At 37.8% G+C, this 13,508-nt stretch overlaps 1 protein-coding gene across 1 annotated transcript; it reads left to right on the forward strand.

Annotated features, from left to right (window-relative positions):
- The first annotated feature begins 1,735 nt into the window (after positions 1–1,735).
- On the forward strand, positions 1,736–7,915 carry LOC111381399. Its single transcript, XM_023005176.1, has 7 exons — positions 1,736–1,835; positions 2,286–2,555; positions 2,966–3,063; positions 3,550–3,569; positions 3,677–3,944; positions 5,073–5,096; positions 7,889–7,915. The coding sequence occupies exons 1-7, from the start codon at positions 1,736–1,738 to the stop codon at positions 7,913–7,915; spliced, it is 807 nt and encodes a 268-aa protein (XP_022860944.1).
- The last annotated feature ends 5,593 nt before the right edge of the window (positions 7,916–13,508 follow it).

A 13,508-nucleotide genomic window follows, 5' to 3' on the forward strand; every position in this document is an offset into this window, starting at 1 on the left:
CTTAAAACTATGGGGACTAAATTGCAACATTTCAATAGTTGCATCAGGACATAAAATGAAGAGTGAAGGTGTTACAAGTTCAATTGGAGGCAACTGGAGACTAAAGGGATGAAATCACAAGTGAAAGGATAAAAAAATGCATTAAGAAAAGTTCAGGAACCAATTTGCAATTAGTCCGAAAAATTTGTACCATGCTCAAGCATAAGCTTGCAAGCCTTGCTAATTGGTCAAAAAATTTGTACCATACTAAAGCATAGGCATGCAAGCCTTGCGTATGCAAGGTCTCAAAAATTTCTACTTAAGGCTAAATTATATGTATTGTGCATAAGCACAAAATGAACAATGCTTAAGTCTGTTTCAAATCTTGCAAAAAAAAAAAAAAAAAAAAAAAAAAAAAAATATAATAATAATAATAATAATAATAAATAAATAAAATTGTTTCCTTATCTTTTTTTGAAAACTTTAAATATACATTGAAGTAATTAATTACTATTTGCAGTATAGTAATACTCATAATGAGTCTAGATCAACGTAAAATCGACATTAGTTAGAATTACTAATAATCTATCTCATATATGCAATCTTATTGATAATCTAAACTAAATGCATGATTTACATATGAATTCGAAGTAGGAATAAGATCGTCTCGTGTTAGTCATAGGTTGGTGTATATTGGAAAAAAAACATTCATCATATTGGCTTTATTGATTGTAAAAATGCATAAATTGAATAGAGTAGAATGATTATTGAGAATTTAAATAGATGAAAATAGGGGATAAATGAATGCAATACAAGCATTTACATTAGATTTAATTATTTTTTTTTATCACTTTCTTAGAGTAGAATTAGAATAAATAACAAACAAATCACAACTTTTTTTATGTTATCACACTTCGAATTTAATAGTAGGCATTCAACTATAAATTAGACCTTATTCTCATGGGAACGATACTCTTAACACACAAATCTTATTATTTATACAACGATCCCGTATGTTTACAGGTTTTGTCCGAACATGATGACTGTTATTATCAGAGACAGATTTGGGGGGCTGGGCAATAGCCCCTCCCCCCACTCAGGCTTAAGAACATTTTTTAAGGTATTTTTTATTTTTATTTTTTGGTAAAAAACCAGTTTTTTATATGTAAATTTTTTTTCTACGTAGTCTGGTTTGAAATTTTGTTGTCCGATTTTGGATCCAATCCTGAATCTGTCCCTGATTATTATGTTCCCAAACTTACACGATTCTTGATTTTCATTGCATTTTTATATTATGTTGGTTATTGGTACTATTTTATCTGTTCTTTAGTAGTTATTAAGTTGAATAATTCTATTAAGTGTTTGGGTCATATGATTAATATTCTCTATGTTTTAAGTTCTATGATTGACTTTATATATAACACTACTATTACTAAGAAAAGAAAGATTATCTAGTACTAATGAAACTCTCTTATAGCATCTTAGACTATATCATATAAATCTAAATAGGATTCAAAGATTTTTAGAAGATGGACCTTTAAATGAGTTAGAGGTGAATTCCATACCGACTTGTGAATCTTGTATAGAAGGAAATATGATCAAGAGGCCTTTTAAGGCTAAGGGACTGACAACTAAATAAGTTTTGAAATTGGTACATTCTGATGTTTGTGTACCCATTAATACTCGAGCTAGATGAGGATATGAGTACTTCATCACCTTCATCGATGATTACTTTATATTTGGGTACATATTCCTTATGTCTCACAAATTCGAAACTTTGGAGAAATTCAAGGAGTTTCGAATGGAAGTTAAGGAACAATTAGGTAAGAGTATTAAGGCCCTTCGATCTAATAGAGGTGATGAATATCTATCCTAAGAGTTTAAGATCTACTTATCGGATAATGGGATATTGTCCCAATTGAGTATACAAAGGACTTCCCCAATATAATGGTGTCTCAAAAGAAGAAATCGAACTCTTTTAGATATGGTAAGATTAATGATGAGTTATTTCTTGTTGCCTATTTCCTTTTGGGGATATGTATTATAAATGACCATTTAGACCTTGAAATTAGTATTATCTAAGTCAATTCCCAAGACACCTCTTGAATTATGGAATGGGTGCAAGCCTAATTTGTACCACATTCAGATATGGGGTGTCCGACACACGTGCCAAAGGAAAAGACGGATAAGATGAAATCGATCAGAGGTCTATTTCTTTGTAGGATATTGAAAATGAACAAGAAGTTACTACTTCTATAGTCCTCTAGATAAAAATGTATTTGTCAGTACAAATTCAATATTCTTAGAGAACAAGTATATAGAAAAACACAAGTCTATTAGTAAGATTCTATTGGAAGAGGTGTTAGAACATGGTTCAAACAATCCAGTTCCAAATTTCTGCAAAGAATCGGACATTCATGACTTGGAACCTCTTACAAAACCAATGGTTGCTAATGAGTTAAGTGACCAAGTGATGCTCACAGTATGTCATGGACAAACACAACCAAAGGTAGTAGACAATGAAGCACATGTTGTACCTCTACATGCCCATCATAATAAGCATAATGAGGAGGATGGTCCCAACTAAGGATAGAACCAAGTAGTGGGAGGAGAGGAATGACCTTTGATTAGACAGGACGAGAGTCCTATCAAGCGATCTCTACTGAGTAAGAAGAAGATCTCACTTCGTTTAAAGAAGCGATGGAGGATGTAGACTTTAAATCATGAAAATATGCCATGAACTCAAAAATGGAATCTAGTATTCCAACAAGGTTTAGGATCTTGTGGATGCACTAATGGGATCAAACTTATAAGGTACAAGTGGATCTATAAAAGGAAAAGATTGGGAGATTGAAACCTTCAAAGCAAGGCTAATTTTCCCTAGAGAGAAGGCATTGACTATGAAGAAACCTTCTCACTAGTTCTATGCTTAAATCTATTCGAATCATTTTTTATCCATTGTAGTCATTATGATTATGAGATTTAGCAAATGAACGTCAAGATAACATTTTCAATGGACCTCTTAACGAGATCATTTACATGATGCAACCTGAGGGGTTCGTGAAAGAAGGCTATGAAAGGAAAGTTTGCAAGTTCTAAATATCCATTTATGGAATTACACAAGCATCCAGGTCTTGGAACGTAAAATTTGATCAAACCATTAAGACCTATGCTTTTCAACAAAATCTAATGAACTTTGTGTGTACAAGCATATATAAGGAAAGAAAGTTATCTTTATGATTTTTTATATGGATGGCATTCTACTCATTGAAAACGATGTAAGGACATTATCGTCTTTAAAGAAATGGTTGTCACAATAGTTTGATATAAAGGACTTGGAAGAAGTTAGTTATGTTTTTTCGCAATGTAAAATTTCAAAAATGACAACTTTATTTTAGACATGAAATTAATCTACATAAAGAGCATTATCTTAAGACCCCAACGAGATAGATTGCATGAAGAAGGTTCCTAATACTTTGGCTATGGAGAGCCTCATGCATGCTATGCTTTGCACTAAACTGGATATTTGTTATATTATAGGTATTGTTAGTCATTATCATTCTAATCTAGGACCAGAACATTGGACAGAGGTAAAGCATATACTCAAGTTTCTTTGAAGAACGAGAGATTATATGATTGTCTATTCATGATATGATCTAAATCTTATTGGATATATTGATTCCGATTCTCAATTCAGTTATGACTCTAGAAAGTCCACGTCGGGTTCAGTATTTACACTAGAAGGTGGAATCGTGGTATGGAGGAGTATCAAGCAATCTTGTATTGCTAATTCCACTATGAAGGCAGAATATGTAGCCACTTGTGAAGCTGCTAAAGAAACTGTATGGTTCAAGAGTTCTTTTTTTGTCCTTGACGTAATATCTTTTGTAATAGAATTTATAATACTTTATTATGATAATAGTGCTGTTAATTCAAACATAAAGACCCAAGGACTAATCGGTGTGGTAAGCACATTAAGAGAAAATATTACCTTATTAGAGAGATTGTTCATTGAGAAGATGTGACAGATAGCAAGATTGTATCAGTAAATAATCTTCCGAATCCGTTCACCAAGAGTTAACCAACTAAGGTTTTTAATGGGCATCTTGAGAGGATAGATATTCTTGATATGTCATATATACTCTAAAAGGGCAAGTGGGAGATTGTTAGTTTGATGTCCTTTGAGTACTATTTTGTAAAATGAAGTGATTAATTAATATTCGATCATTTACGTGTTATAATTTGAAATAATTATCTAAGGTTCCATGATCACATAGGACACAAATTGTATACTCGGAGGCTCAAGTATAGTGGGACATAATTTGTGAATATGATAAAAAAATATAGTTTACAATCGGTACATAAGTTGGACAACTTTATGTTGATAAAATTATATTGTTCTTATTGAGGTTTTTTTTCTAAATTTAGGAATACGAACAATAATGTGTTTTGGTGCAAATCGAATGTGACTGCACGTAAATTACTCATTTGTGGTTGCTCAGAATGATACTGAGATACTCTACTCAATTATCAAAGAAGTCTTCTAAATTCTAAACAAGTAATGTACCTTTGATTGTTAGTTTAAGTTCTTTGAGATATGAATAGTTTAAGTCTTAATTAGAAGATTGATCTTGGTGCTTTAAAAATCGGGGCTAAACAGTTAGAGATCATATACTTGTAATGATGGAATTAATTATCGTGACGAAACGATTGTCACTTTGAAGCATTTTTTATAGGCAATCGAACTTGAGCTTAGTAGTCTGATCATGGAGTGGTTGGACTCTATGTTGTGATTAGTTTACAACGGATTAGCTTTATGACAATGAGACTTGAATGGTAATACATTTTGAAGGGCAAAACAATCATTTTACCAATTTCCACATGTTGATGGTTATGGTGGTTGACCTGTGGAATGATGATTGGAGGAAATTGTTATCTAATCATACTTTGCTTCCATGATTATCACTCGACTTGAAAATGCAATTTCGACCTTTTGGTAGAATAAGCCGGGATTGATAGATGTATCTCAATTGATTAAAAGTTGATCCGATTAGAAACATCTAATGAAGCTTGAGTATTGTGAATCCGATTAGGTTCCTCTCTTGGCCCTTATAAAGGTGTGTGATATTTCCTAAAAGAAAGAAAATTAAAAGAGAACAAGGGAGAAAATTAAAAGAGAACAAGGGAGGATTTAAAACTAAAAATAAAAAATCCCAATGAACTCACGGTGAACTAAGATCCATTATTAATCTTCAAATGAAAATTAATTTCCTCTTGTGATGATTAAATCCAATAACTAATAGTAACTTCACATGGAATTTTTAATAATTATTAAATACAATCTTGAATTATGGAGGAATGAACTGATGACAAGAATTAACCATGTTTGATTTAGCTATATATCAAAATTTTAATAAATTTGGATAAAAATTGATGAAATATATAGTTGAAAAATTGATAAAAATTATAAGTTCTATAAAATATATAACTGAAAATAAATTTTAGAAAATATGAGTTTTGAAAAATATGAGCAAAACATGACTTGGCTCCTGTTTGGTGGAAATGAAAATAGATGTTCAGCACATTTTGATAAAAGTCGATGAAATATATGGTTGAAAAGTTATATATTCAATAAAAAATGTGATTAAAATTAATTATTTATTTTGATTTTAATAAAAATTTAGATTTTAATTTAACATGAGTTTAGTTAGTAAAACGCACTTTTGAATCTATATTTTTCCCTTTTATTCGAAGGATTATTATAAGTATTTACAGGAAAAAGTTGCAGATTTTAACGGACTCCACAGCCTCCAAATATTTTTGTCGGCCGTCTCTATTTATTTATTTATTAATTCCCACTTTTCACAGTTTGTTTTGTATAGAAGTTTGTGAATTCTTCATGTAAATTACACTCGAAAAATTAATCATGCCATACCACAATTGCATTTTTAAGTTTTTCTTTTTAGTGAATTTTAAATTAGTCACGTGATTTTTTTTTTATTTTCTTTTTTTTACGTTCTAAAATCCAAGATTGTAAAAAATGAAAGTGAACCTTATTTCATTTATAATTGATCACCTTGATTGAGTTTTACGTTTTACTTCTAATTTTTAAACGTATATATTTTAAAGGAAAAAAAATCACGGAATCCTAGTATTAATTACTTGTTTGGTACATATTTTAAGTCAATTAAAATCAATTTTTTGACCGTTATTATACTATTCTAACAATCATTTTTGAATTCTTTTCTTATAGACAGGACCCACTTTATATTTAACTGTCAAAAAATCATTATCAAAATCCCCACCAAACAAGGACTTATAAAGTTTTATTAATTAAGATAATCAAAATACATTACATAAAACAATATAATAGAAAAATACTTGGACTAATTTCAATTTTTATAAATTCAGTAATATCTCAATTATGTGCAACATTAATTTGTCATCTTGTTATCCCCCGTTTATTGGTAAACATTCCATAATCATGTCATAACTATCAAAATTTGAAATCGAAGTTGAATAGAGCAGGAAATATACTCTGTTGAATAAATTAACATCAATTTTGAAATACAATTTATTTTAACATTTTGCGACCACGACATGATTTGGTGGTAGGTTGACAAGAATTTATTTTTTAACATCCACCTATAATTATCATAAAGAAAGGATAACAGGGCGACTAACATTGAAAAATAAAAAATAAAAAATTGAGTGATCTAATTGAGAGAAATTAAACTTGGGTAACTTAAACATAAAATTCTTGCATAAATATTGGAAGGCTTAAGCCTTAAGGTGCTAAGATCTTGGGGTGTAAAAAAATAGTAAAGGAATAAAAAGAAATGAAAAAGGAAACCTCTTATCGTCGTATCACTTGCTAATATACACATATTTTAGGATACGGGTAATTAGTACAAAAAGTTCATACATTTCAATATTATTGTACAAAACGTTTCACCAGGGATCTATGACCTTTCATCGTGCAAAGGTCATTTTCATCTATTTTTTAATAAAATGATGATTTCTTCAAATAAAACAAAAAGAAAAAAAAATAATTATGGTTGCAGTTGGTAATTCATCTTTTCTTTTTGTTTTATTTGAAAATGAGAGTAAAATCATTATTTTATTTAAAAAATATATGAAAATGATCTTTTGCACAATAAAAAGTGAAAGATAGGGATGAAAATGTCAAAAAAATGAAAGACAGAAATATTTTATATAATAACATTGAAAGGTGGGGACCTTTTGTACTAATTACCCTTTTGGTACTACTCCCACACATCCCACGCCACCTAAGAAAAAAGTGTAAAGTTCTAAGTTCCCTAGGTACTTTTGCTTTTGTTTAGGATAAAACCAACGACTTGTTGAAAATAACAGCGAAAGTCTGAAACTGGAGACACTAATTTCGATTCAGCCACTAGTTTTATTACAAACATTTATCAGTGCTCCAAGAATAGATATTGTTGACCTCAAAAAGCGTTGCCAACAGATACCAGATCCACCCGCGCACACGTGAGCGAATGTCCTACACGCTAAGACACGTGGACTGTTTAGAACGAACGAATCAGGGGAGTGGGAGTAGCTCAACGACGCGGGACGAGAACGTTCGGAATCCGATGGGACGTTCTTGATCCGATTGTACAAAATTACCAATCGGTGCTCATGAAAGTGAATGTAAATGTGTGTGAACTCATATTATATTGTAAAGGTAATAAGAGAGTAAAATGTGGTTTCTTGTATTGATTCTTGCATTAGCCTTTCGATGTTATACAAGGGAAATATTTATAGTGTTACATGTGAAATGACAGCCCTTAGATGAGGTGACATGTGGCCTCACCTTCTCAATTCAAACATCCAATCCTAGATATCACTCTTGACTTGCTAGCTTGCTGCGCATTTATTGCTTGTGCAGAGCCCCCATGCTAGTGATAAGACATGACATATGTACTTATGACAAACGTTCCATCAATCATTCTAACCAGATCCTTATGTAGGAGATCTCTTGAGAGAAGTGACCATGGAAAACGTCCCTTCATGGTTCGGAGGCTTCTGCTTTAGATTCAAGGCTTTTGCCAGACACGTAGTACTTCCGCTGTAGGGCTTCGGCAATCTTCACAAGCCTCGGCAGATGAGGCTCGATTAGTTTCACTAGCTTCAGCATATGGGCCTCGGCATAAAGGGTGTTGGCCATTTAGCCCACTTTGGCTAGAGTGCCACGTGGTTCGGATTGAGTGGGCCATAGGCCCACGTCGGTTGGCCAAGTATGACAACACGTAACAATAGTCCCCCAAGTCCAAGTATAATCATTTATGTAATGCGTGAACTTTAATGAAGTAAAGCCAGTGGATTTTTAACCCGAATAATAGTCTCCTAAGTCCAAGTACAAATATTTATATCATGGTTGGAGTTAGGAATGTGTTGTTGTGGGTGAATGATGAAAAAGCCGAGGATTATGCCGAGGTGGTTAGGAAACCGAACCTACGAGGCTTGGTGGCTGAATGTTGAAGATGAAGCCAAGGTGGTTGGGGAACCGAACCTGCGAGGCTTGATGGCTAAATGTTGGAGATGAAGCCGAGGTGGTTGAGGAACCGAACTTGCGAGGATTGACGGCTGAATGTTGGAATTGAAGCCGAGGTGGTTGGAAAACCAAACCTGCGAGGCTTGATGGCTGAATGTTGGAGATGAAGCCGAGGTGGTTGAGGAACCGAACCTGTGAGGCTTGATGGCCGAATTTGGAGATGAAGCCGAGGTGGTTGGGGAACAAACCTGCGAGGTTTGATGGATGAATGTTGGAGATGAAGCCGAGGTTTATTGACAATAATTGTGCCTCGACTGTTGTGCCAATGATTTGATGTTTTGCGCATGTTTTCGAGGAAAACTGATCGAACCGTTGCGACTTCTAAAGTGCCTGCCGCCGTCAAATTAAAATTGTAATTATTAGAACAGCTGGAGCTTCTAGAAGCAGACACGTTGGATAAGGTGCGTGGAAGACACGCTTGAATCTGAGGCGTAGGTTTAAAAAACTATTTGAATTCTACGCCTCGGATTTGATTAAACTGAAGGGTTCAGATTGAATGAGATTCGATTTGACGGTGGGGGTTCGTCTGGATCCTTTATAAAAGGCGAGAGAACTCCCATTTTCAGAATTTTTCAGCACTCACAATTTGATTTTTCCTCTTAGAGCTAAGGCATTCCGGTGTTGAGACAATTTCGTCCGCTGCTTTTCCGGAAAACTGTGTTCGCGTAGTTTTTCAATAGGTATTTTTCACAGAAAATCCTATTATTGTGTTCTTAATTGCTTTCTGAGATGGAGTCGACTTCGGGTAGGGAGTTGGTCACTGTCACGTCGTTTAGTCAGGGATCTACTTATAGGCGGGACTTCGAGATTGAGCAGATTTCTATGACCGAGAAGGAGGTAGATTACAATGTAGAGTGGGGGACATCTAGAGTCCCTTCGAATATGACATCAAAGAGGTTGGAGGAGATGAGGAAGAGGTACTGTGTACCTCATTATGTGGAGATACTAGTCCCCGAGGCCCATGAGCGAGCCTGCTATTCGAGGCCGGGGTGCGTGGCAGTGAGCGAATATTTATTTAAGGCAGCTATACGTCTTCCTCTACACCCCTTCTTCAAGGTTGTGATGAGGAACTTCATGTTGTCGCCGACCTAGGTTCTGCCAAATGGGTAGAGCCAGTTGGTCGGCTCGTACTTCCTGTGGAAGGAAGTGTCGCTTGGGGAGGACATGCCTTTCAACATTTTTATGACCCTCTTTCAGCCTAGGATAATAGGTAAGGAGTCCAAGGGGTGGTATTACTTGACTCCCTGGGGGGCCCATGCACCTTTTATGGTGGGGCTGACTTCTTCCATAAAGGGGTGGAAGGAGTTGTGATTCTGGATTAGGGGCAGGTGGCAGGCGGTGGAGGGAGACAAAGCCTGTCTTGCACAGTACCAACCCAGTACTACGAAACTCGTGAGTTTCCCACCCTAGTAGTTTGCATTCCTTTTTTAACTTTAATTTTTTGTCAAACTATTAATGCCTCGTTTGCAGATTGCAGTACGAGGGTCGAGCTGAGCAGGGAGGAGTTTGAAGTGATAGAGGATATTTACAAGAGACCTCTAAAGCTTCACCACTTCGACCATCTCATCGACAGAAGTCGCTATTTCATGGACTTCGAATTGATGGCCTCCAAAGGTATGAAGCTTCCACACTTGCATATTTTTTGTGTTTTCATTTCTGTGTTCTGTAGATAAGTTCAAGAGGAAGGAGTACCCAGCTCCTGACATGGTGTCCATACTGAGGACAACTTCCACTATGAAGGTGAGGCCCCTGAAGCTAGGGTCAAGTGGTGCCAAGGAGGTCCGAGGAAGAGTTGAACGACTCTCCAAGGACAACACCTCATGGGCTTCTGAAGAGGGGACCCCCCAGAGGCCAGAAAAGGCCAAGGAGCCTCGGGGGAAGGAGAAAGTCCTTGAGGAGCAGAAGAACAGGAAACTCATGCACATCTCTAGCTCGTCTGGGAAATTTGAGAGTTCTGTGTCCCAAGGCAAAGAAGCCAGACCGTCGAAGCTACTGGAAGCCTCCTCGAAAGCAGTTAAGATTGAAATGGTCAGGCGTGCAGAGGCTGACGAGGTGAGAGAGGAGGCTGCAAGGAGGTAACCCGAGGTAGCTGAGGAGGAGGCCGCCAAAGAGAAACCTATTCAAGTACAAGGCAAGTCTCCGAGCTTCCTTGTCGGCAGGGAAGAGCCTCTGGCCCCAGCTTTGGTGGAGGCCACCTGATATCCAAAGCGCCACAGAAAGTTTTTATAGATTCTGGACGGATCAGTGGCAGCTGCACGCCTTCTCCTGTGATGCGATAGATTTGACCAGGGCTCTTGTGAGCTAAAGTATTAGGACCTTTGGTCTCGCGCTGGAGTGCATGGAGGCTCTTACTGACTTTCAGACGAGGACCCTGTCCTCTGAGAAGAAGGCTGCCTCCTTTGCAAAGGAGCTCAAGGCAGCTAGGGTCGAAGCTGAAGATGCTAGGGCCCAAAAACTTGAAGAATGGCCAAGCTGGAGTCTACCTTGGCTCAAATAGAGGCGTTGAAGAGGGAGGTGCATGAGTCCCAGTGCGAGGTAGCCTCCTTGACAAAGAAGGTGGAGGTTTCCAATGACCATCAAAGGGTGATAGCTGAAGCCTTGGAGAAGGCTAACCTGGAGCTGGCAGGGGCCTAAGATGCGTACAAGTTCATTGAGGGCCAAATTAAGTGGTATGTAGATGATGCAACCCATGCTAGGGAGGAAGCCCAAAATGCAAGGGAGGAGGCAGTGAAAGACTATATTGCCAATTTCCACAACATTGCGGAGTACTAGAGCTTCAGCAACTACTGGAGGAACTTTGCTTATGCCGAGGTGATGGAGCGGGCTGAGGAGTTGTACCCAAATCAAGACCTGTTGCAACTCAGGTCGGAGTTTGTGGATGAGGTGCCTCAAACCCTAGTTGATGAGGCGGTGGGAGATGAAGCAGTAGAGGCAGGAGAAGCAATTTCTGACGCTCAAGCTGCGGAAGTCCTAGCTGCTGAAGCACCTCCATCACCTTCCCAGGCTTAGGATAGTTTTCTTTTCAGTCATTGATGATGTATTGGCCTCAGGCCCTCCTTTGTATTTTCCATTGAAAATCAATATAATATCTCTTTCATTTAATGTTGTTCCTTTCTTTGAAGTGTGTTGGCCTTGCTAAATAATTGATCACAATATTGACTGAAGAACTAAACAACTTTAATTGGGTATCCTAACTCCAATCACTTTAACAAATAAATTGCATGAAAGTTATGACCAATATTGGATTTAAGCAAATGAATTGTACTTAAGCTTAATAACCGTTACCTGAGGAGGTTTTAAGAATAAATCGTTGCAGTCGAATTCGTGTACGAGCCTCGGATTTGAAGCGAGGTGGCCCAGAAAAGGACGCTTGCCTCTCCTCCGAGGTGAAGACGCTTCCCAACATGGTGGATGGTGCAGCCATATTGAGGCTTCTCCCTTGACGTTCAGCCTTGTCAAAAGGGAGACATGTGCATGCACCTCGGAGTTCAAGCGAGGTGGCCTAGAAACGGACGCTTGCCTCTCCTCTGAGGTGACGACGCTTCCCAACATGGTGGATGGTGCAACAATGTTGAGGCTTCTCCTTTGACATTCAGCCTCGTCAAAAGAGAGGCATGTACATGCACCTCGGTATTCAAGCGAGGTGGCCCAGAAACGGACGCTTGCCTCTCCTCCGAGGTGACGACACTTCCCAACATTGTAGATGGTGCAGCCATGTTGAGTCTTTTCCCTTGACATTCAGTCTCATCAAAAGGGAGGCATGTGCATGCACCTTGGAGTTCAAGCGAGGTGGCCCAGAAACGGACGCTTGCCTCTCCTCCGAGGTGAGGTAGAAATGCGACACGTTAATTTAATCACATAATTTTATTGAACCATAGAAATGTTACAGGAGCTGGGATAGGTCGTCCAGCGTGGTAGTACATTCATTGGTAATAGATTCTGAGGTGCTAGATGTTCCATAGACGGGGTTGGGCCTTGCCGTTCAGGTCTTCAATCCAGTAAGTCCTAGACCGGATCTCTTCTTTAATTTTATATGGGCCTTCCCAGTTCGGACCTAGGGAACTGAAACTAGGTTCCTTTGAGGAAAGGAGAACTCTTCTAAGGATCAAGTCGTTGATTCAGAATGATCTCTTCTCAACCTTTGAGTTGAAGTACCTCGTCATCTTCCTTTGATATGTACCGAGCTTCAACTGGGAGTCATCTCTTCTTTCTTCAATGAAGTCGAGGTCGCACCTCCTAAGCTCGTCATTTGTCATCTCACTAAAATGCAGACGTCTTGGAGACGGTAGTCCAACCTCAACGGGGCTCATTGCATCAGTTCCAAATGCCATGAGGAAGAATGTTTCCACAGTTGGGGTCCTCGTGGTCATTCGGATCGCCCAAAGTACTTATGGCAGCTCATCCACCCAGGCTCCCTTCGACACATCAAGCTTCCTTTTTAGGACATGTTTGATTTTTTTGTTGACAGCCTCAACTTGGCCATTTGCTTGTGGGTGGTGAGGTGTGGAGAAATGCTTCTTGATGCCAAGTTCCTCGCATAGATCTTTGACCTTCTTGTTGTCGAATTGTCTACCATTGTCTAAGACGATCGAGTAGGGAATCCTGAATTGGCATATAATATTCTTCCATAAGAACTTGGAAGTGTTTACTTCTGTAATTTTTTCCAGTGGTTCGACCTCAACCCATTTTGTAAAGTAATCGATGGCCACAATTGCAAATCTTGCACCTCCTCTACATTCAGGCAGAGGACCTATGAGGTCCACACCCCACATCGAGAAAGGCCAAGGTCTGGAGACCGCAGTCAAATCCTGTGAGATTGTCTTTGTACCGAAGAGAATCGTTGGCATTTGTCACACTTTCATACAAACTGGAGGGCGTCCCTTTTTAGGGTAGGCTAGTGTACCCCTGCCTCAATATTTTTTGTGCTAAAGATAGACCTCCAAAGTGATTGCCG

The sequence above is a fragment of the Olea europaea genome, unplaced genomic scaffold (assembly GCF_002742605.1).
Source record: "Olea europaea var. sylvestris unplaced genomic scaffold, O_europaea_v1 scaffold23, whole genome shotgun sequence".
NCBI lineage: Eukaryota > Viridiplantae > Streptophyta > Magnoliopsida > Lamiales > Oleaceae > Olea > Olea europaea.

Bases quoted from the DNA above. Each gene is read 5' to 3' on its own strand.
- LOC111381399 (XM_023005176.1), top strand. From the start codon at position 1,736: ATGTCTCACAAATTCGAAACTTTGGAGAAATTCAAGGAGTTTCGAATG. The intron at 2,556-2,965 runs GTCCCAACTAAG...TATGAGATTTAG, and splicing joins TAAGCATAATGAGGAGGATG to CAAATGAACGTCAAGATAAC. The intron at 5,097-7,888 runs GTGTGTGATATT...TTGCTTGTGCAG, and splicing joins CTCTCTTGGCCCTTATAAAG to AGCCCCCATGCTAGTGATAA.